The sequence below is a fragment of the Rhinolophus hipposideros genome (assembly GCF_964194185.1).
Source record: "Rhinolophus hipposideros genome assembly, chromosome: 25".
In the NCBI taxonomy this organism is placed as follows: domain Eukaryota; kingdom Metazoa; phylum Chordata; class Mammalia; order Chiroptera; family Rhinolophidae; genus Rhinolophus; species Rhinolophus hipposideros.
This window is the reverse complement of record NC_138071.1, coordinates 9513886-9537136: the sequence shown is the minus strand read 5'-3', so window position 1 is coordinate 9537136 and position 23251 is coordinate 9513886. Positions and strand designations below refer to the sequence as shown.

At 39.9% G+C, this 23251-nt stretch overlaps 2 protein-coding genes across 2 annotated transcripts in view; both read left to right on the top strand.

The window, feature by feature from the left end:
• IQUB (IQ motif and ubiquitin domain containing) overlaps positions 1 to 13227 on the top strand; it is a 196249-nt gene extending 183022 nt beyond the window's left edge. Inside the window, exon 15 of the mRNA XM_081038565.1 lies at positions 13113 to 13227. The gene's annotated coding sequence lies outside the window, so the exon portion shown is untranslated. The remainder of the gene's footprint in view (positions 1 to 13112) is intronic.
• Positions 1 to 23251, top strand: part of SLC13A1 (solute carrier family 13 member 1) — a 144632-nt gene that overhangs the window by 3387 nt on the left and 117994 nt on the right. The window contains exon 2 of the mRNA XM_081038569.1: positions 13113 to 13232. Coding sequence (XP_080894695.1) covers positions 13113 to 13232 — 120 coding nt within the window. The remainder of the gene's footprint in view (positions 1 to 13112; positions 13233 to 23251) is intronic.

Genomic DNA, 23251 nt, shown 5'->3' with positions numbered 1-23251 from the left:
ACAATTGACACTCAATATTATTTTATATTAATTTCAGTGTACAGCATAATGGTTAGACATTTATATAATTTAAGAAGTGAACCACCTGACTAGTCTAGTGCCCACCTGGCACTGTACATATCTATTACAATATTGTTAGCTATATTCCTTATGTTATACCTTACATCCCCATGACTGTTTTGTAACTGCTAATTTACACTTCTTAATTCCTTCATCTTTTTCACCCTGCTCCAAACCCCCTTCCATCTATCACCCCAATAAATCTAGTACTCATACATAGTAATTACAATATTATTGATATATTCCTTATGCTATACCCTACATCCCCATAACTACTTTGTAACAACTTTTTTGTACTTTTTAATCCCTTCTCCTTTTATATCCACACCCTCAACCACCCTCCCACTGGCAACCATCAAAATGTTTCCTGTATCTACTAGTTTGTTTCTGTTTTGTTTGTTAATTCTATCCCTTAGATTCCACATACAAGCAAAATGTGTCTTTCTCTATCTGACATACTGCACTCAGCACAATGCCCTCCAGGTCCATCCATGATGCTGCGGATGGCAAGAACCCATTCCCTTCCATGGCCAGCAATATTCCATTGTATATATGCACCACCGCCTCTTTATCCATTCATCCATCAATAGACACCCAGGCTGCCTCCACATCTTGACCACTGTAAACAATGCTGTAATGAACATATGGATGCACACGTGTCCTCATATTAGCATTTTGGGTTTCTTCAGATAAACACCCAGAAGGGGGTTACTGGGTCCTTCATTGTCTCTTGTTATAGCCTTTGCTTTAAAGTCTATTTTCTCTGGTATAAGTATTGCTACTCCAGTTTTTTTTTTTTGTTTGTTTGTTTCCATTTTCATTAAATAAGTTTTTTCCATCCCTTTACTTTCTGTCTGTGTATCTTTCTATTTGAAGTGAGTCTCTTGTAGGCAGCATATGTAATGGTTTTGTTTTCTTGTCTGTTCAGCCCTCCTATGTCTTTTGATTGGAGCATTTAATCTATTAACATTGAAAATAATGGTTGATAGATATGTAAGTATTGTCATTTTATTATTCATAATTTTGATTTTTTTTTCCATCTTAAAGAAGTTCCTCTAAGATTCCTTGTAATACTGATTTAGTGGTGATGAATTCCTTTAGCTTTTTCTTGTATGGAAGCTCTTTGTCCTTTGATTTTAAATGATAGCTTTGCTGGGTGGAGTCATCTTGGTTGTAGGTTCTTGCTTTTCATAATTTTGAATATTTTGTGCCAATCCCTTCTGGCCTGCAAAGTTTCTGTTGAGAAATCAGCTGACAGTCTTATGGAAGCTCCCTTATGAATTACTAGTTGCTTTTCTCTTGCTGCTTTTAGAATTATCTCTTTGTTTTTAACCTTTGCCATTTTAATTATAATGTGTATTGGTGTGGGCCTGTTTGGTTTCATCTTGTTTGGAACTCTCTGCACTTCCTGGACTTGTATATCTATTTCCTTCACCAGATTAGGGAGGTTTTCAGTCATTATTTCCTCAAATGGATTCTCAATCCCTTGGTTTCTCTCTTCTTTTTTTGGTAGCCCTATGATGCAAATGTTGTTTTGCATTATCCACCAGTACTGGGCCTGTGGTAGCTCTGCAAAAAGCCAGGACAACCCTAGGCCTGCTGCTACCTGCCAGCTCCCTTAAGGTTCAGCTGCTTGCTGATAGAGCCTTGTGCAATAAGCAAGTTGGGTGAGGCAGGGTCTTAGGGTGTCACTAGAGTGGGAAGAGTTATGGTCACCAGGCTAATGTAAGTTCTGATTTCATGCTAGGGCTGAGCCTGGAGCTACTCAGTAAAAGTCTCAGAGACCACCAAGGCCTGTTGCCGCCTACCTGGGGCCTGCTGGACTTTGATTGTTTCCCAAGAAAGAGTGTAATTCGGGTGGGGCTGGCTGCTTTTTCGGGAAGTGCCTCCTGGGTTGGGCGAATTGTGTGGGGCGAGGTCTTAGTGAGTCAGCAGGGAGGAGCTGCAGAGCTCACCAGACCGATCAGATTCAGATTTGGCTGTAACTGTGGGGGGTGGGCTCAACATAGTAAAGATGGCACCCGCCTGCCGGCTGCACAGCAGGACTCTTCACAAGGAAAATGGTGACTGTCCTCCAGCCCTCACTTCAAAGCCACACACCTCATTTCCACCCCCCCCCCAGTCTGTATGTCTCAGACACCCCCCGAGTCATTGTCCCTCCACCAGAGCCCAGGGTGAGTGCCTATAAGTGAGGGAGTCTGTACGTGGGTCATTTAAGAGGATGTCTTTTTCATAGCCTTCTGTCCTACTCAAATGGTAGGAATCCCCACTGTTTTTCATATCAGCTGTTGTGGGGGATCCTCTTTCCAGCACCAGTACTCTAGGCTGGGGAGCCTGGTGTTAGGTCAGGTCCCTTGCTCCTCTTGGGGAACCTCCATGGTGAGACATCTCTCCTGATTCTCAACCACCACAGGGTGGTTCTGTGTCTCTGCACCTCCTACCAGTTTTGACATGGCTTCTTTATATTATAGGACTTCTGTTCAGCTAGACTTCAGATGGTTCTCCAGGTTGATTGTTCTATAATTTAGCTGTAATTTTAATGTGTGCACAGAAGGATGCAGACACAATGTTTATCTACTCTGCCGTCTTGGATCCAGATCTATGATTGATTCTTTTTTTTTGATGCAAAAAAAAAAAAATCACATCTCCCCCCTTCAACAGTACTCTTTAACAAATTGACATTCACAGAGAATGCTTTGCTGTGTTCTGAGAATTTTAAGTAAGTAATTAAGTCAGTGAAGTGAGTCCATGTACATGTGGAAAATAACTAATGGCCAGAAGGTGATTCAAACAGTGAGCGTCTGTTGCCTGAGTAGCCTCCCAGCCATTTGACTGGAAGAGCTCACCCTTGGCTGTATATTAGAATTACCTGGGCAGCTTTGAAACATGCTGAATCTTGGGCCATACTCCAGACTAATTATGCGGACTCTCTGGTGGAGGGACCTGGGCATCGCTGTTTTTGAGGTTCCCTGAGTGATCTGAAATGTAGCCATGCTGGGACCACTGCTGCATACCAATAATGTTTTACCTTCAAACACTTCAGGGTTACTTAGGCATTTTGCTCCCAAGTTACATGAATTTCAGAGAACTGGAGTTTAGTACTCTCTGGATTAGAAGTTCATTTGGTAAAGGGCACAAGGAAGTTGGCACTGTTTGCTACTCACTGTTAGTAAGCAGGTGTGCACCATGTGATTGCTTTGAAGAACTAGATAAAAACAATTCACCACCACCTGAACAAAGCTATTTTCTCAATAGGTCAAACCTGCTCGGTTATTACATTGTGTTTCTTAACTAAAAAGAAGGCAGGGCCTTAGCAAGACAAGGAAAAAGGAAGCTTAATAATTACTTACCTGTTCCACCAGGTGCCAAGACACCTATATATCACAGTAAGTGGGTGAAGAAATAATGGCCAGTTAGGAACTTGGCTTCCATACAAAATGCAGGGCTTCTGTAAACCAGTAATCATGGAACTATAAGAGGAAGCTGGGACTGTTTCTAATTGGGGAGAAAAATCCACTCCCAACAGAAAGACCCTCCCACCCCAACACATACACCACACACACTCAAGACTGTTTTCATTTGAAGAAATTGATATGCATAGGAAATGAAAATAACAGTACTTAAAAGCTATTTGAAAATGAAGGTCATAGCTAAATTCCGTTTTCTCAGTTTTTCTGAAGTAATCCAAATTATGATATGCTAATTGAGTAAATAGAGATTGATTTTTAAGAAATGGACAAAGGACTATACTCTCTCCCCCTCCCCCCCACCAGCAGCAATGAATAGGTGTTTTGCAGAGGGTTTTGTGTGGCTGAAACTGGTAAACATCTGGGAATCCAGGTGCTTGACATTTAAATGCTCTGTGGTGGAAGTGTTCATCATATGAAACTGTCACGTTATTGTTTTGCCTAATGATGCCATCATTATCATATTCACTTGAGTGATAAAATGCCAGATTCATGCTCATCAATTTTCTTCTGTGTCTTTCCATATCAAAGAGCTTTTTCTTTTTAAATCTATCAAATTAACATGGTGGGCTCTGGCAACAGAGAGTAAAGTTTCAGTAGCAATATTCAAAAATTATGTGCCATCTTAGTCTATCACTGTAATTCATCTATTAAATTTAGTGCTGTCAAGATTTAGCCGTTTAAGCTTGAATTGTTCTAAATTCAATTATGTGTATCAAGACAAATATTTAAGTGTGAAAATTTCAATCACAAGAAATAAAAAAGTAAACGTAATTTAGAGAGGAAGGGTAATAAGAAATATTCTTAAACCAATCTGCTAATTTATATAACTCAAATTTCTTTGACTAAATTCAAAGAATAAGTTTGCTTTTCATGTGTTTAAAAATGATGTTTTGTCTGCACACAGGGCAACTATAGTGAGTGAAAATTACATAAAAAAATAATTATAGGTGTTGAAAAATGTCCAATAATTTAACAAATGATTTGTAGAGGCTGAGTAAACAAAGCAAAAAGAAAAACAAGATACCTTAGTTGTTAGGGACTTTGGCTCGGGAATCAAATAATATCAGTTTAACTCTTGCCTCAGCCACTTATGTGTGAACTGGACAAGTTATTTAACCATTCAAAGCCTTATTTCAAAGCTCCTCAACTCATATTTATTGTGAGGCTAGAAATGGGTGACACATCTGGCACATAGTGCTCAGTAGTGGCTAGCTATTATCAATGGAATGGATTATATTGTATCACGTTACATTATAGTAAATGATAACTATTATAAAGTAATTTTATTTCCAATTATAGATTACTACATAAGAGGGATGACTAGACAAAGGGAATCTAGATTTCAGCTAGTATTTGAAAGATGCTTTAATAATATTCTTGTGAATAAAACCAAAACTTGTAGGATGGTCATTCAGCATGATGAACTTATAACTAGATGAGTCACCCTTAGATAATTAGTTGACATCAATGAAATTAAACTCACTCAACAGGATCTGCTTCAGCTCAACTAATGGCACCATCCAAACACTACCCAATGATGTAAGTAGAAACGTCTTGAGCCCCCGAGATGCTTCTCATCCCTTTCCTGCTCATCGCCCCCAGTTAGTAATTCTGAAGACTGCGTCTGTTACAGCCCTTGACTGTGTCTCCAAACTCTTCCTTCTTCCCCATTCCTCTTTCCTGCCACAGAGCCACATTTGCCTCTCCTGCCTTGGGGTTCTGCCCTTCTCCCCTTCTCCTGCCTGCTTAGTGTCTAGAACCTCTGATTGAAGAGCTCTCCTACTTTCCTAACACAGGTACTGTCTCTGTCTTCTCTTCAGTTGATTGAAAGCCCTTATTTTTCTTATCATTGCAGGATGGCTGACAAAATCCTAGTATGAGAATTAATTACTTAAAACCATAAATTGAGCACAGTTTTAGTAAATTCCCAAATTACCAATTTTCTGTTTCCCAGTTAAATGCAGTATACCCAATTAAACCCTTTGGTTTCACACAAATCTACAAGAGCAAGCCACATATATGCAGAAACCTTCGTTGCTAATGATTCTTTATATAAGTCAGCACAGTGATTTGTATTATACCAGCATAAAAACAAATGCAGTAGCTATATATCCAAGTAGAGGTCTCAAGCATGACAGACTAAAGTAGATGGTATGACAATTATAAGGATGGGTTGGGGAGGTAGTACTACCTCAATCAAATCTGTTCTCTGTGGAACCTAAGAGAAATTGTTTACTCTTTACTAGAGATGCTATGAGTGCAGCCATATAAAATGTCTATTATATTTTAGCATCCGATGACTGATAGGTTAAAGTGATCTTGTTCTGTTTCTTTGGAAGTATTTATATGTGTGAATGTGTGTGTGTGTGTGTACGCACACATGTGTACGCGCAACTTTAATTTTTCCTTCAAGGGTGATCTCTAGCGCAACTCCAAAGAAAGGATGAAAGAAAGGATGAAACGAGAGGATAGATACTTTTAAAAGGGGTAGAATACACCCCTTTGTGAACAAAACACCAAGTTCTTTTCCTGGCTTGCATCCTAGGGCAGAGAGGTGAGCAATAAATAAACTAGTAAATATATAGTGCTTCGGATGGTGAAAAGTATGACAGAAAATTAAAGCAAGATGGAGGGGATGAGGAGTGTGGAATAATTATTATTATTATTATTATTATTATTATTATTATTATTATTGCTACCGTGTTTCCCTGAAAATAAGACCTAGCCAGACAAGCAGCTCTAATGTGTCTTTTGGAGCAAAAATTAATATAAGACCCGGTCTTATTTTACTATAAAACCGGGTATAATATAATATAATGTAATGTAATGTAATATAATATAATATAATATAATATAATATAATATAATATAATATAATATAATATAATATAAAAGACCAGGTCTTATAAGACCTGTTCTTATATTAATTTTTGCTCCAAATGATGCAGTAGAGCTGATTGTCCGGCTAGGTCTTATTTTCAGGGAAACACGGTATATGAAAACTGCTGTAGTCCTGCCTGCCTGACCTTTATTATTTCCATATGAGGAGCAGATTTACTTGCAGATAACTAGATATCTCAATACAATCAGCTGGGATGGGTGTGGGATAGGCTGGGGCGACCAGGTGGGGCATACAGCAGAAACAACAGCCCTTTGCATGAGGAAAGTCTGAGAATATAGCAGTAGCTAATGTATTGTGGAAGAGACACTAAAGGGAGACATCAAAAGCACGGAGCCAGAAAGGAACTTAGAGATGGAAATTGTGTGGTGTACTTTGGCATTTCCTAACGCAAAGTAACTTTTCCAGGTATGAAGATCTAAAATGATAGAAAGAAAGAAAGGCAACTTCAGGTTTGCTTTATTATTATGGACACTTAAGAATTCATTACATTGATTAATTATGTAAAAGAAATCCTGGATTTTATAAAGCGTGATCTCCTAAAACCTCCCAACTAAGGTGTCCAGTGAGGTGGGGAGAGAACAAAGAGGGCATCTATGGGAGGAGAATTGCAAGCAGAGGGAACAGCAAGTGCAAAGTTCCAGAAATGGGAACATATTCAGGTTGTTTTGTGAGCAGCAGGAAGACCCTGAAGGCCGTGAGGGCAGAGAACTGTGGAGTAGGAGGGAGGCAGAACACACAGGGTCATTAGACCAATGTAAAGACTGGCTTTTATTCTGGGTGAAAGTGGGAAGCCAGTGGTGGTTTCCTGAATAGAAGAGCAACATGATCCTACTCCTGTATTAAAAGGGGCTCTGCAGCTAGTCTGCAGACGATGGACTGAAGGGAGCGGGTGGTGGGGGTGAAGGTGGAAGCAGAGAGCCTTATGAAGAAGTAATTGCAACAATACAATGTTATTCTACCAGAGAAAAGAATGAAGTCTTGCCATGTGCAACAACGTGGATGGATTTAGAGGGTATTATGCTAAGTGGAATAAGTCAGGCAGAGAAAGACAAATACCATATGATCTCACTTATAGTATATGTGCTGCCGAAGTGAGCACAATGATCTCACTTATATGTGGAATCTAAAGAACAAAATACATGAACAAACAAAAGATAAACAGACTCACAGAAACAGAGAATATTTTGATGGTTGCCAGATAGGAGAGGGACTGGGAAGATTGGTGAAAAGGGGGAAGAGATTAAGTACAAATTGGTAGTTATGAAATAATCATGGGAATGTAAAGTACAACATAAGGAATCTAGTCAATAACATTGTAATAACTATGTACAGTGCCAGGTGGGTACTAGATTTATTGGGATGATCAGTTCATAAGTTATATAAATGTCTAATCACCATGTCATATAATATAATAGTGTATGTCAACTGTAATTGAAAAATAAAAAAAAAAAACTTAAAGAAAAAAAGTAATTGCATTAATCCAGTTAGAGTTGAAGGTGGCTTGGACCAGCATGAAGGCTATGGAAGTGGTGAAAAGTGGTCAGATTCTGGATACAGTTTGAAGGTAAAGCTGACAGGATTGACTTCCGGATCAGCTTATCATAGGTTATGAAATGTTTTGTACGTTAGTACGTTGTCTCATTTAATACTCCCGACAAGGGGAGAAGCAGTAGTTGCACTTACTTTGTAAAAGGGAGAATTGATCTGAGGTATGAATGTGGGTCTGACAGCCTCTGCAGGGCAGAAGTGTGGCCTTGAACGCTGTCTTATTACCAGATGCTTCTTGCTGTATCGGAGCGTCTCTCCCCAGGAGTTCTTTTCAGGCCTTTATCTCCTACAGTATCCATTTAAGTTCAAACAAACATTTAGTTCAGTTCATAGGGCCTTCCTATTACATATCAATTCGATTACACCACAAAGGATTTCCCAGACTCCTTACACAATAGCTTTATGGTATCTGGAGGAGAAAATTCAAATGCCTTGAGATGGCTTACCAGCTTTTTCTTCATTTCGTGATAGGTAATTTCTTCAGCTTTGTCTCTGCCTGGACTCCCCACCTATAATCCCCCCCTTCCCGCCCCACAACGAACACATATCTGAACCACCACCATCACCACACACCCACACACACACACACACACACACACACACACTGATTATACTCATAAAACTACCTTAACTTTTTTAGGTGTAGTTTCCAGGTTAATAGAACCACTCAAGTGTATATTTTCTGATCTGGAAGGATAAAGAAACCAAAACAGCACAGTGGACCAAAATAAAAAGTATGAGTTAGTCCGCTCAGAAAATCGTTACTAAAACCTCAGATATCACAAAGATGTCTTTTGGGGGTTTATCTTTGCCTTCTGAGTATAAAAGAACTTTTATATTTAACACATTTCTGAAATAGGGCTGGTGGGGGGAGAGGCTGTGGGATATGGCGCAAGAAGATTTTGAAGCAGACAACTTATTTCCTTGGACACAATTAGGATTTAAACATCATGATGCTGATTTTTCTCCTCACTCTAATGGTTGAGAAATAAGTGAATATTAATAGCAGCTTTACTAAGATCAACCATAAAGTGAGTCCCCCTTAGTACCTTATAAAAAATCAAGCTGATTTCCATCCCTAGGATAAACAGTCCCTCAACGCCCTGTGAATGAAAATACAAATGCGATCTCTGGCAATTTTGTTCACTTTAGGTTCTATTTGCTTTTTTATAAAAAGCAAGCACAGTATGGGAGGGGTAATTGTTGAGTGTCCAGACAACCTTTCAGCTCTCTCTGCGATTCTGAGGCCCGGGTGCCTGTGTGGAGAGAGCCACAGAAAGCCGCTCTGATTCTGGCTTTCAGCGCGCAGGATCCCGCTCTCCCCAGCGGTCGTGGCACCCATCAGAGGCAATTTGGCTGGACTGACTTCATCAGGAATTGGGCTGTGATGTATTTTAGTTTATTATCCAGACACCCCCACGGAGAGTGGGAGAGTGTTCCAGCTCCTAATCGTTATCACTTATGTGTACAACTGTCTACTCTTCCCTTTCCTCGTCTGTAAAATGAGTCTGAGTGGTTGGCTTGAAGTTATGAAGAAGAAAGGTTACTGCGCAGGCTCCCTGATCAGTCAACTCTCAATTGGTTCCTAAAGACAATAGTATTGATTCTGTTACTCAAGTACTTTGTTTCTATTGGCCTGTGCATAAGAAGTCACTTCTGAAAAATGGGAAGTCTTACATTAGAATCAATCAGTGAAATGATTTTCAACCTCAGTTGTTCTATAATAATGATTTTAAAAGGAAAACAAGTGTGCAATAAAATACTAATTTCCAAGTGTGCAAAACAAATAGATTAGAGGTGTGGTCAGACACTGACTGAATAAGAAGAAATTATTTCTTGCTGTGCAGCAATTGTTCGCTGTAGATGTCATTCATTCATTTCTAAATGTTAATAATAGTCTCATGCAAATATCAGCATTCCCCAGTAAGGTAACAATGCTAGGTTATCACAGACCACAGTAATTGGGGTAGATTAAATTATTGTTCAAAATATTGGTCTTGGCATGTGACTGGCTTGGGACTCAGGGTGGGCACGATGTAATTCCCTGCCCATGACTTTGTGCTCAGTGTGTGCTTTGTCTTGGCAAGGGGGATATTAGCCAGCTTGAAATGTGATTGCATATTGGCCTTGATCGCTTTCATTTCTGCTATTGTCATACTTAACCCAGGACGCTGCTGTCCCTTCAGTTTGTACCCCAGAATGTGATACAAGGCGAAGATCAGAGCTCAACCAGCAGTGAAGTCTAGTCTAGGCCAATCAGCCAATATACATGAGTCTCTTGTCTTGAGTTTATATACTTCTGGGTGGTTTGTTATGCAGTAATATCTAACTAATACAATAATAACAACTATTAATTAGACACTTACTGGTTATAAGTGCTAAACATGCATTATCTTATTTAATTCTTGCCTCAAGTCTCTGGGTGAGATATTATCCAAATTTTGAGAGAAGATACAGTGTTAGAGTCCGAATTTGGACCTAGCCTTTTATGACTCCAACACCCTACTTTTCAATGCTTTTAGAATAAAATTATTCATTAAAATGTAGCGATAGTTCAGAATGGGATCCTGAATCTGACTTCTTCACCAAGACCTATAGGCCGTGTATGATCTGCCCTCCTTCCTTACCTCTTTCTGTTTTTCTAGTGTGGCTCTGGCTGCACTGTCTTTCCTCCAGACCCTCACACTTACCTATCTGAAGCTTTTGTGTGTGTGTTTATCTTCGTGGACGTATTTTCTCTGTTCTTTCATGGATGGCGTTTTTCCATCCTTTGGATTTCAGAAAGGTCTACCTGACCACCTCTACCTAAAATTGCCTACTCTTCATTATTTCCTCTCTCATCACCCATTTTGCACCCTTCATTGCATTACCACAGTTTGTAATTATTTACTTGCTGTCTGTCTATCTCCTTTACCAAATGCAATCCGACTGGAGAAGGGCATGTTTGTCTTTCATACTGTTGTATCCAGAGCATTGGGCAGTGTTTTGTACATGGTATGTGCTCAGGAAATATTTGTAGAATGGATGAATGAACAGATGAGTAATAGGACAAGGCTGTAAAGAACAGGCTGGTGAGTCAGGATCTGCAAACCATTGCTGGAAATTGTGGAAGGGAACCCTGAGTAGCTAGAGACAGAGTTGGGGTTTGGGGACTTGGACACATGAGGGAGGGCTAGAGGAATAAGGGAAATCTGTCAGAAGCAAATACTGCCCACTTTGCCACTCCATGTAGAGCTTGCACTGTACTCAAGAGTTTATTCCTTGCAACACTTCAAACCAGAATATATACGATAGAAAACACATACCACCATGTTTCCCTGAAAATAAGACCTAGCCGGACCATCAGCTCTAATGTGTCTTTTGGAGCAAAAATTAATATAAGACCCAGTTTTATTTTACTATAATATAAGACCAGGTCTTATATAATATATAATACAATATAACATAGTATAATACTGGGTCTTATGTTAATTTTTGCTCCAAAAGATGCATTAGAGCTGATTGTGCAGCTAGGACTTATTTTGGGGGAAACACGGTAGTATGAGTATGACAATTTGAACTGTGTCTTTTATTTTGTTAGGGTTAGAAAAAGAGGTTAACATAAGAAACCAAAAGGAAAAATCTCACAGTAACTGATGCAAGAGGAGCGAGGGCGCTCTGCTGAGCAGGACCTTTAGTGAATGTCCCCTGTCTCTGCCGCTCATCCAGGACCCTATGGAGACTCAAGAGGGAGGCTCAGACTGGAGGCCGGATATTTGCCGAGTCTCACTGGTGATTTTTCATGGGTTGGAAATGACAAATATATCATACAGGCAAGAAATTCAACAAAGACTGGACAGGTGAAGTGTGACTAGAGTCTGCAGGAGTTGCTTTCACGCTGGAGTAGTTTTACGCTACCTTTGGGATACACTTCTAAATCTGATTGTGCAGTGAGGTAAAAATGGACACTCAAGCATTATGTTTTAAACGAAACTTTGCTTCTATTACCTAGCCACACAAGTCATGAACTGTTTCTTCTAATATATTGCAGATATGATTTGTGTATGTACAAGCTAAGAACAATAGTTTGTTCCTGCTTTTCTCCCCAGAATCCAAGTCAGCATTTATTGAATCTATTCCTTCATTGAGTTGTCTGACGAATACTATTAAGTTCCTATTGTCTTAGACATGATGATCAAAGGGGCAAAGACTCTTGAACTTATAAAGAAGCACTGGCATATTCATGGGGGGGCAGCTCCTGCTTGCCTTCCTGGAAAAATGGGAAACCTCGAGTATTCCACTTTATTTCCCCCTGAGAGTGATTTAACAACATATGGTGCAATATAAGAATGGAGTATAACATTTTCAAAAGAAATGAAGAATGGAAAGGAATGTTTTAAGATCTGCTGTCTATTTAGGCATAGGAACTACAGTGTCAGTATGATACACTAATGTACCAGTTCTTTACACATTTCATCCTCATGCCGTTAGACCATTGGAGCTTGACACTATTATTATCCCCATTTTACAGATGAAGAAACTGAGGCACAGGAGTTTAAGAAAACTGTCGTTGTCACCCAGCTAAGAAATGGCAGCACCATGACTCCCAAACAAGGCGGACTGGCTCTAGAATCCATGTTATGTCAAATCATGAATTAACCAAACCCTATAGAATAATATGATGGATACTTGTAAGAAACTTCCAGCATACCTTCAGTGAACAAAGAGCTCACCCTTGATTCCGCATGCATGTGAATCCACCTGAATGACATGCCTCACCCTGTTTGCCAGGCACCCTCCTTAAGGTTCAGCCCAGAAGCAACCCCCAAAGACTCCATGGTCTCTTCACTCTGGACCAGGTCTCTCTTTTCTATGTCCTAATAGCTCCCGGTACTTATGGCATTCACCTTCAAACCAGTGTTTTAGAGTTTATTTGCTTGGATCTCTTCCTCAGAATATGAACAACTTGAGGACAGGAAATGTGTTTTTGTGCTAGTTATATAGAATTTCTTTAAAAAGGTCAGTTGTGAGGATTACATGAGACAGTATACTTAAGGGTACAATAACTGATTGGTATTTGGAAAGAGTCTTTCCAACTTGATTTTATAACACTCTACATCATCTAATAAGCTTCTTTCAAACTGGTCTTTCAGTGTGGGAGCCCTCAGAGCTCGGGGCCACCTCCAGGCCATTCACATTACAGCCCCCCTACCAAGAGTGCTCCCAAGCCGGACTCTTCTCACAGCTGGCTGCGTCACCTCTCTCCCCTCCAGGTAAGCCTTGTGTGACTTCTGATGGTGTAGGTGCCATCTTGCTGTCTTTCAGTGTAAACCTGTTTATGTCTTGCATCTTTTATCAGGGTAATCTGGTAAGATATTGATTTGCATTTCTTTTTGCTGGTAGAGAACAATCAAAATAATGAAAGCCATTGTAATATATAATAAGAAATACATATTTGGGCATCCCCTCTTTCTGGCACAGAGCTTCTGAAACCTTTAGAATCTCCTAAGTGATGAGATAATGGTATCATTTGTTAGGTTAATGAAGTGACTTTTGAACCACACTTAAGGATAGGGACTGGTTACCAGAGAACCAACCATGTGATTAGAGGATCGGAACATTCAGTCCTGCCCCCTGACCTAGATAAAGGGAGAGGAGCTGGAGGTGGAGTTCAGTTGCCAATAGCCAATGCTTTAATCAGTCATGCTCGTATGTAATGAAGCCTCCATAAAACCCCAGAAGACCGTGTTCACAGAGCTTCTGCGTTGGTGAACTTGTGGAGACGTGGGGAGAATGGTATGCCCGGGGAAGGCATGGTAGCTCAGTGCCCCTTCCCATATACTTTCTCTGTTCAAGTCTTCAATGTGTTTCATCCGTATCCTCTATCATTCCCTATTATAATAAGCTGGTAAATATAAGTAAAGGTTTCCCCGAGTTCTGTGAGCAGCTCTAGCAAATTAGTTGAGCCCGATGGGGGGCATTGGAACTTCTGATCCATAGCAGGTTGGTCAGAAGTATAGGTAACAATCTGGGCTTGTGACTGATGACAGGAGTGGAGGGGGGGGCATCTTGTAAAACAAAATGCTTAACCTGCTATCTCCAAATGGAGAGTGTCAGAATTGAGTTGAACTGTAGGGCACTCAGCTGGGGTCGGGAGAATCGCTTGTTGTTGGTGCTGTGGCGACCAGCTCCCCCCATGTTGGAAATGGGGTCCAGAACACCTGTTAGCTATTGTGTTTTGTTTTCTTTATTTTTATCTCCCAAGTTTTTGGAGGGCCAACTTTCAAAGAGGAGATTATGCTGGGTAGTCCAGAGGGGAGAGAAGAAAGACTAATGCATTGGAAACTGGGGGTTGGAGGATGGAAGAGCACATTTCCAAAGCCTGAGAAAGGGGTAGAGGAATGGGTTCTGTTTCAGTTTGTTGACAGTATTTCTGGGAAGGGTCTGAGTTCCAGTGTGCAGGGCTCTGGATTGCGTCTGTAGCAATGTGAGTTCCTTACAACTGTATTCATTGTCCAAGCTAAGAGTTCTGAGTTTAAGTGACGCACCGGGGCAACAGCCCATCTGCCCATCCAGGATGGTGTCAGCTCAGTGATCTCAGCAATCTAATCCCAGCTATGCTGGCCTGAAGACTGCAGGTTCCTCCACTAGCTTCCAGGCAACTGAAAATCTTCCTTGGGGGGTTCTTTGTAACCGTAGGGAGGTGGAGGATGTAGCCCCTAAAGTGACTGAGATTGAATTTTTCACCAGCCTGGTAAGTTAGGGGTTAATAGGTAGGTTTAATTTTGTTTTAAGAAAACAAATTAATCTGACATTTCAGGCTCATTAGAATTCAGACCTGCTATAATAGCACTTATCATGATTTGCAATTATATAGGTTTGTTTTGTACTTGTTCATTGTCTTACAGACTATAATCTATGAGGGAAGAAGGTGCTCAAGTAATTTTCTCAAATGTTGAAATAATGAATTTTGCACATAATATGGTAGATATTAATTGTTTACTTAACTCACCAGTGAAGTATTCTTATCACACTGCAAGATGGAAAGGAACATCAGGAAAAAATATTCAAAGAAAGGTCACTAAACTTCCTCCACTTTCTATTCCCATTTATTAGCAGCAGACATTTAACTGAGAAAAATGCCACCAAATAACCTCTTCCGAAATATTCCTTAAATATATAACAGTCGTTGTACTGGGTGGTCTGTTGGAAAAGAACAAAGGAATGGGGGGGGTGGAAAGATAAAGAGGACAATGACACGTGACAGGAATGAAAGAGAAGAGGGGACAAGGCTAAAAGGACAAGCTGAGAGAACATTCTAGACCAGTTGAGTGAGTGGACAGACTTAGGGAATAAACACCATCAAAAGTATGCTCAAGAGTCAGGAGCCCTGGTGGGGGCTGAGTCCTTGCCTGTGTTTATTCAGGGTCCATGGTCCATCATCTACACAGAGATCTGCAGCAGGGGACCCCCTCCTGAGGATGCTGCACCAGCACCTCACTACAGTCAACCGGTTGGGAACCAGGCTCCACCTTTCCAAAGAGTTAGCTGGGCCTCCACCCACCCCACTGTGTGCATACCCACCTGAAGGTTAGGGGAGGCTGCCCAGAAAGGGCAGCATTTTAGCGCAAGCCAGGAAGAAGAGGAGGAAGTGGTCAGGAATAGGATGGGAATGTGGATGGACTTTTGTTCAGGGGCTATCCTAGGGGTGGGAGGTCTCCTCTCATCTCATTGCATACTTATCTAGACCTTACTGTGCCCCATAATCTATATGAAGGGTTGATTGTACAACGGTAAGCAATAAGGATTTCCACTCTCCTCAAGAAATCATGCACAGGATAGGGAATTGATAATACCCAAAACAGAAAGTTAGGGGTTGTGGGTGACCATTTGGATTGTTTATTGTGTTGATTTCTCCTGGATTTGTCAACATTTGGATTGTTTATTGTAAACAATAAACGTTTGGATTTGTAGACATTTGGATTGTTTCTTGTGTTGATTTCTCCTGGATTTGTCAATTGTATCAGTATCACGTGCTTGGATGTTCTGTTCCTTACAAATTATTACAGCATTGAGGCAGTCCAGCACTGAGGTTCTCCCATGAGTACAGTGAGTTACGAGCTGTATCTGAAATGGTGAAGATGGCTTTGGGCAGAGTGGCCTGAAAAGCAGCCATGATTCTTGTATGCTCTGTGTTTGGCCACAGCAGAACCCTGAATAGAGGTTGTTGATGGTGGACCATAATTTCAACTCTTAGTAAAAACAGCTTCAGGGATAGGGCTTTCCACCAGTTGGGTCAGCAGTTTTATCTACACAGACAGGGAAGAATGTCTTGTTATTAATACAAAAATCTGGAAACCTACATTTTATTTGTTTGTTTGTTTGTTTATTTATTATACACCAGAAATTTATTGTTTCACTGTTCTGGATAACAGAGTCCAAAATTAAGGTGCCTTCAGGATTGGTTCTTTCTGAGGCTTCTCTCCCTGGCTTGTAGATGGCTGTCTTCATTCTGTGTCTTCACATGGTCTTCTCTTTGTGAATGTCTATGTTCAAATTCACTTTTTCCTACATTTTATTTTTGATGACCATCTTAAATACCTGTGGCTGATGTTGGATCGACATCTGCAAGAAGGTAGTAAGATAGCACAAGTTAGCCATCTCTGGTCTCTGATTTCCCTATAACAGGCCTGCAAATTCTCTCTTGCCCCCCAAAAAGCTTTACCTAGCCTGAGGGCAGCACTGCTTATGGGGAGGAAAATTACATTTCCTTCCATACTTTAGCAGTGAAAGTAAGGAAAGAATGGGGGTTGAGACAAAGGCTGCTACTCCTGTCTTTGTTGTTTAGATAGTGATGAGGTTAGAAATAGGACAGAATGAAGACGTGAAAAGAAAGGGCATTTTTCAAAATTTATAAGTTACTATTTCAAATGAAATAGGCCTTTTGGCAGTCTCTGAAGTGGTCCATTGTAAGAAGAAAAAAAAATCATTTGTTTTCCTTTCATTTTTGGCATTGTAAATGAATTTTCCTTTAGGAAAATTATATATGGAGACTCACAGAATTCATTGCACCATTCATTCAATGTGACAGGAATGAAAATGATTGTACAGAAAAAAAGGCAATATGAGTTGGATTATATTTTTTATTGCTTAAGCCTGATTTTTTTTCCCCAATGCCAGCATTGTGGTATCTGTTAACAAATATTTATGAATCCCTCATTTCATTTTGTGCTTAAAGTTACTGAATGGGCATTGGAAAGAGAGCAGTTAGAAAAAAGACAGAACGAATAAGACTCTATTTGATATCAGTGCATCAGATTTTTTTTTTTTTAACTTGGAGAATCAATGCTTTTTTTCCCCCCCAAGATGTGGCCTTTAGCGTAAAAGGGATATTTCATCTATAAGGAAAGCCAAAAAAAAAATCCCCCTAACAAACTAGAACACATGTAAAGATAAGATTTATATACATGGATGTTTCCAGACAATATATACATACCATTATTATGTATGTATAATGACAGAATTGGTACATCCAGCACTGGTTAGGGAATTCACTTTTCTATTCTCCAGATGCTTTGGGCCAGGGTTCATTTATAAATAAACATGCATGAACAGCTACCCATAACAAGAACACCAGTGAATAAAAAGCAGTTAACAGTTACTGATGTGAGAATTAATAAATCCTCATTGTAATTTATATTGGACAATAAAATCTTAGGCAGTAGTTCTGGTCAGGTGTTAAGTGTTATATCTTTGAAACCAATTTGGAAAAGGAGTTTCCAGAGCTAAATTGAACCATGTAAAACCATTCCCTAAGGATATCATTTCCCATGATCATGCATTCCGGTTTTCAGAAAACAGATATAGTTTATGCCTGCTGTCCCAGTAAAAGTATTCGTGGATCTCCTTTAATCTCAAAAGTGCACCAATTGAATAAAAAATTGTGTCTACTCGTGGGTCATCATGACTGTCATGAAGGGGCCTCAATTTGAGAAGATGAATCAGTTTGCATTTCAACTGAATTGTATTTTTTGAGCTACCATTATAGACTCAGCAATGATGATAATAATAATAACAGCAGTAATTTTTAGCAGGTCATATATATTTTGTAATTTCTATGTTCTGGGTAATATGCTCGGCACTTTACATGCATTACATGCGTTAGCTCCTTTAACTCACAACAACCTTACAGGGTAAGTGTATATATATATATAGAAAGAAATATATAGAAAGAAACATATAGAAACACATAGAAAGAAACATATAGAAAGACACATATAGAAAGACACATATAGAAAGAAACATATAGAAAGAAACATATAGAAAGAAATTTATATATATATATACATACATATATATATATATATATATATATATATATGTATGTATGTATATATGTGGAATGGAAAATGGAAGCACAGAATAATAAGTAATTGCCCAAGGTCACACAGACAGTATATGTTGAACCCAATGTTCAATAGAGACATTTTGATTCCAGAGCCTATTTTCTTAACTATTTCTGTTATCAAATAGAAGCTTACTAATACACTGTTTAGGTTAGGACATACGCACATGAAATAGACAAAATCGAATAATAAGAGACAAAATAAATTGAATTGCCTATTTCCCAGTGGTTATTCCATCCCACTTCTTTCAAGTTCATATGAAGCCAAGGGCAAGGAGGGTACCAGCAAATCAATAAGAGCTGGATAAAGGAGTTGTCAAACAGCATTTAGCACCCAGATGAGGTTGGCATAGGTTGAGCAAATGTATATATTATTCTGTGTTGGGGTCTAGGCCTCCCTGGCTGATATATGATATGTGATTTTACATTTCCATACCAGGGCTAGCATGTCAGAGCAAACATGGCTGGGGATATATTGTTATTAAGGGTTGTAATGGCAGACTACCAAGAATGGTCCATGTGAGATAGTTGTGAGAAAGCAGCTGGGGAGTAATGTGTCATCTGAACTGAGCCGGTGGAATAAAAAGAAAAAGATTGAAGGATAAGAGGGGTTAAAGGCAGTACCAGTAGACGTTCAGATGTTAAGGAAAACTGTTGAGATAATGGCAACCCAAGTTGGGGAAGCATCAACTTCAGGATACCAGGTGCTATGGACTGAATGTTTATATCCCCCGAAATTCATATGTTGAAATCCTAACCCATTATGTGGTGATGGTATTTGGAACTGGGGCCTTTGGGAGGTAATTAGGTGATGAGGGTGGAGCCTCTATGAATGGAATTGGTGACCTTATAAGAAGAGACACAACAGAGATGAACCTTCTCGCCATCATGTGAGGATACAGCAAGAAGGTGGGCATCTGCCAACTAGGAAGAGGGCTTTTACTAGAGCCCCGTACCCTGGCACCCTGATCTCAGACATCCCAGCCTCCAGAATTGTGAAAACTAAATGTCTGTTGTTTAAGACACCCAGTCTATGGTACTCTGTTACAGCAGCCCAAGTTGACTTAGACACTGGTGACGAAACAGTACCTGCCATGGTAGGATCCAGTGTTTAGCTGGGTTGGCAAACGGCTGAGGGGGCATGGAGATAAACAACTTCATTCTTCATTGCGGACAAAAGACTGGCTTCTCATAGATGTGTTGGGTGATTAAATGAGGTCACATATATAAGTGTGTAGCATATTATCATGCACAAATACTGATTGTTCAATAATGCTACTGAGGAATGTGACAATGTTAATGTTAGTATGTTAGATTAGCACGGACCTTGGAGATGCCAGGTAAGTGTGGAAAGGTAGAGAGGCAAAACCTAAGTGAGGTGTTGAGGATATGTAGAAGACAAAAGTTACTCTAACAGGACAGAGCGGCAGAACACCAGGAGAGAGGAAATGGTGGTGCTAGTGGCGACCAGGAAAGGAGAATTTAAATAAGTGCTTGCTTGAAAAGGAGAAGGCACACAAAGTACTCACAAAATCCCTGGGGAAGTTTGCTTCCTTCTTTTCCAGTAGTTATAATTTGCTTTCCCAGAAATGCTTTGGGTAACACATTCATTCCTTTAAGCCAAGTGTTATGCATGTTGAATTATACATTCTAAAAGGTAAACTGTGGGCACATTTGTAATAAGTTCGAAGAACAAATGCCTAAACTGACTTTTGTTTATTTATATCCCTCATCGTTTTGTGGATGTTTTGTGAGTATCCTTACTCTGTTTGCCAAGGGACGTGGTGAATGTTTTTAATTATCCTCAGCAGAATGAGGAAGGAGTTTCATATCACAGGTGTTAACAGCAAATCAATCTGTGGCTTCAGAAAAGAAAGTTCCAGTTCAAAGATAAATGAATGTACACAAAAGCCAAATATTGAAAAGGTACCACTCTCAACTTCATGGGGAGAACAGCGTATCTCATTCTGTCGTTTAGGTTGAGGATATTTGATGTGAGGAACGACTTCCATTCTGATTTCGACAAGAACATGAATTGTTCTCCTCTTGCATTGTGTCTGGTGCTACCGCACAAACCTCCTCTGCTTAATTAGATTGTGAAGGATTCAGGAGGGGCCCACTCCTGGTCTGAACTGTTTCCCTTGGTGACATTATTGGGTTTTATTTTAGCAGCCTGAGGCGAAACCCATCAACCAATCAGCGAGTTTGTACAGGATTCCTAGGACGCAGCGGCTTTGTGTAGGGTGCCCTCTAGGAGGCTACGATTGAATTGAGGAGGAAGCCTACACACAGGAAATAATAAGAGAACAAGGACAGCCAAGATGCGTGGAGCTGACTCTCACTGAGAAAAGAAAGATCAGTGTGGGCTAAATAGTCACAGTGTTTAAAATTTTTATTATCAATTACTATCATTATTACAGCAATGGCTACCATTTACTGAGCATTAAGTGCCTACTATATGTTAGGTACTGTGCAAAGCACTTTGTTTGCCTTCTCTGACTGAATCCTCACAACAACCCTTTTTATTATTCCTACTTTCAAAGAGAAAACAGCATACTCCTATTATTCCCATTTTATAAATGCAGATACTGACTCTTAAAGTGCTTATGCAATTCAACCAAGGTCACAGAGTTAGCAGTGCCAGAATTCACTGAATGTGAGTTTATCTGACCCCAAACCAGTCTGCACCTTACCACAACATATACTGCTAGGTTTCCGTAGTAGAATGAAGTACATGAAGTCAGTCTTTAAAAAGACAGATAAATTCCAAAGGCATGGCAGAAGAGGGAGGCCCTTCCCCAGGAGGAAGAGCAGATACACGCACCTCGAGATAGGTGGGAGCAGGATATCTGTAAGGAGCAGTGGGAAAGAGCATTCCAGAGCCAAAAGGTGGTGACATGGGGGACTGTACAGGCTGGGTGACCAGCTTTGCATCACGTTGTGCTGGGAATCTGTACAAACAATGGTCTGCAGCTCGAAGCTGGGTCAGACAGGTGACAGGTAGGACTGTTCAAGAAATTAGGATAATATTAGATAGCTAAAACTTTACATCAAACTAGATAGCTGAGAGACTCAGTACCAAAGAGTCTGAGCAAGACGAGACTGAGTAGGTCATGCATTCATTCATACCCTCCCTTCATTCATTCACAGTGTTCTATCTGAGCAGCTGCTACATTCAAAACATTACACTAGGCTTTGTGGAAATTATAGACATGGAAAAGGCAGGATTCCTTCCCTCAAGCAGTTTGTAGGCTAGACAGGAGCTGACTTGAGCTGGGGTTGTTAAAGTATGTCAGAATCGGGTGAAGGTAGTGCGGGAGAAGACCTTTGAAGGAAGACTTACACATTATGAGTGGACAGAGCCTCAGTCAGAGGAATAATTGTTCATTTATAAATTTAATAACTATTTTTAACCTACAATATTATATTAGTTAAAGGTGTACAACATAGTGATTACACATTTATATACCTTACGAAGTGATTCCCCAATATATCTAGTACCCATCCGACACCATACATAGTTATTACAGTATTATCGACTATATTCCCTGTGATGTTGTACTTCATATCCCTGTGGCAGTTTGTACATCTTAATCCTTTTCATCAATTTGTTCTCAGTATCTATGAGTTCATTTCTGTTTCGTTTGTTCATTTATTTTGTTCTTTAGCTTCCACATATACATGAAATAATATGGTATTTGTCTTTCTCTGACTTTTTCAGCACATACCTTATGCTAGATTTTGGGGAAAAATAGTAAGTCATCATAAAACATAGATGTAGGTAAAGGATAGGCATTAATAAAATGAGCATATAGATGAATGTAAAATTACAAGGTCAAGGAAGTTTTCCCTGAGGAAATCAATTGAGATTTTTGGATAAACAAGAATTAACCAGACATGGAAAGGATGGAATTTCATTCTAGGCCGAGGAAAGAGCCTGCATGAATGCTGTACTTGGGGTAAAAATATAATAACTATGAAGAAGTGAAAGCCAGCATCACTGAAGCAAAGGGATGGCAGGGACCTTAATGTGTGAGGAAACTGGGGAGCGAGTTGGGGGAAAACAGAACACAGATCTGGAGCCCATTAGGCAGCTGTGCCTTTACCTTAAAAAAATGGAAAGCCAGTAAAGAGGGAAGTGATGAATCAGATTTGCCACAATGTGGAGAAGGACTGGAAGACAGTAAGACTGAATTCAGAAAGATCAGTTAGAAGGCAAAAGGTGATGATAGCTTCCGTTAGGGTGATGTTGATAGTGTCGATAGGTTGGAGATGGAAAGGGAAATAAAAACCAAAAGCTATTTCAGTAATAAAACCAGAAAGACTTGGTAATGGATTGGATATAGGGGTGAAGAAGAGGAATTTGTTAAGGAATACTCCTAGGTTTTGCCTGTACAGCTGGATGAATGACGGTGCTATTCACGAGAAGACCATGTTTTAGTGGAAAGATTGTGAGTTTGTATGATGTATTTTGGAGAAATCTGAGGAAAAATCTCAAGCAGGCAGCTTTATATGTGTCTGGATTTGAAGGAGAGTTCTAAGCTGGCTTATATATTTGTGAGTTTGTTGTATCAGATTCATGGGTTGTGGCTGAATTCTAGGAGATATTTAAGTTCTCTTCATGGAAGCCCAGTGGTCAGCCACAGTGTGTCTGAAACTGAGGTTCTGCTGGTTCTGCCAGTAGATATCCTCACAGAGCAAAGAGAACTCTCCGTGCTTATAGTATTTAGGGCAGTAGGTAGCACAGGCATTTTGGAAGGATTTCTGCCACAGTTTGATCTGAGAAAATCCATATTTGATTTATGAAGTCCCTGTCATGGGTGAGGTATTCTTCTACACAATCCAAGAGTTGAAATTTGAGTGAGATGTGGTCCCTGGTGATGTTCA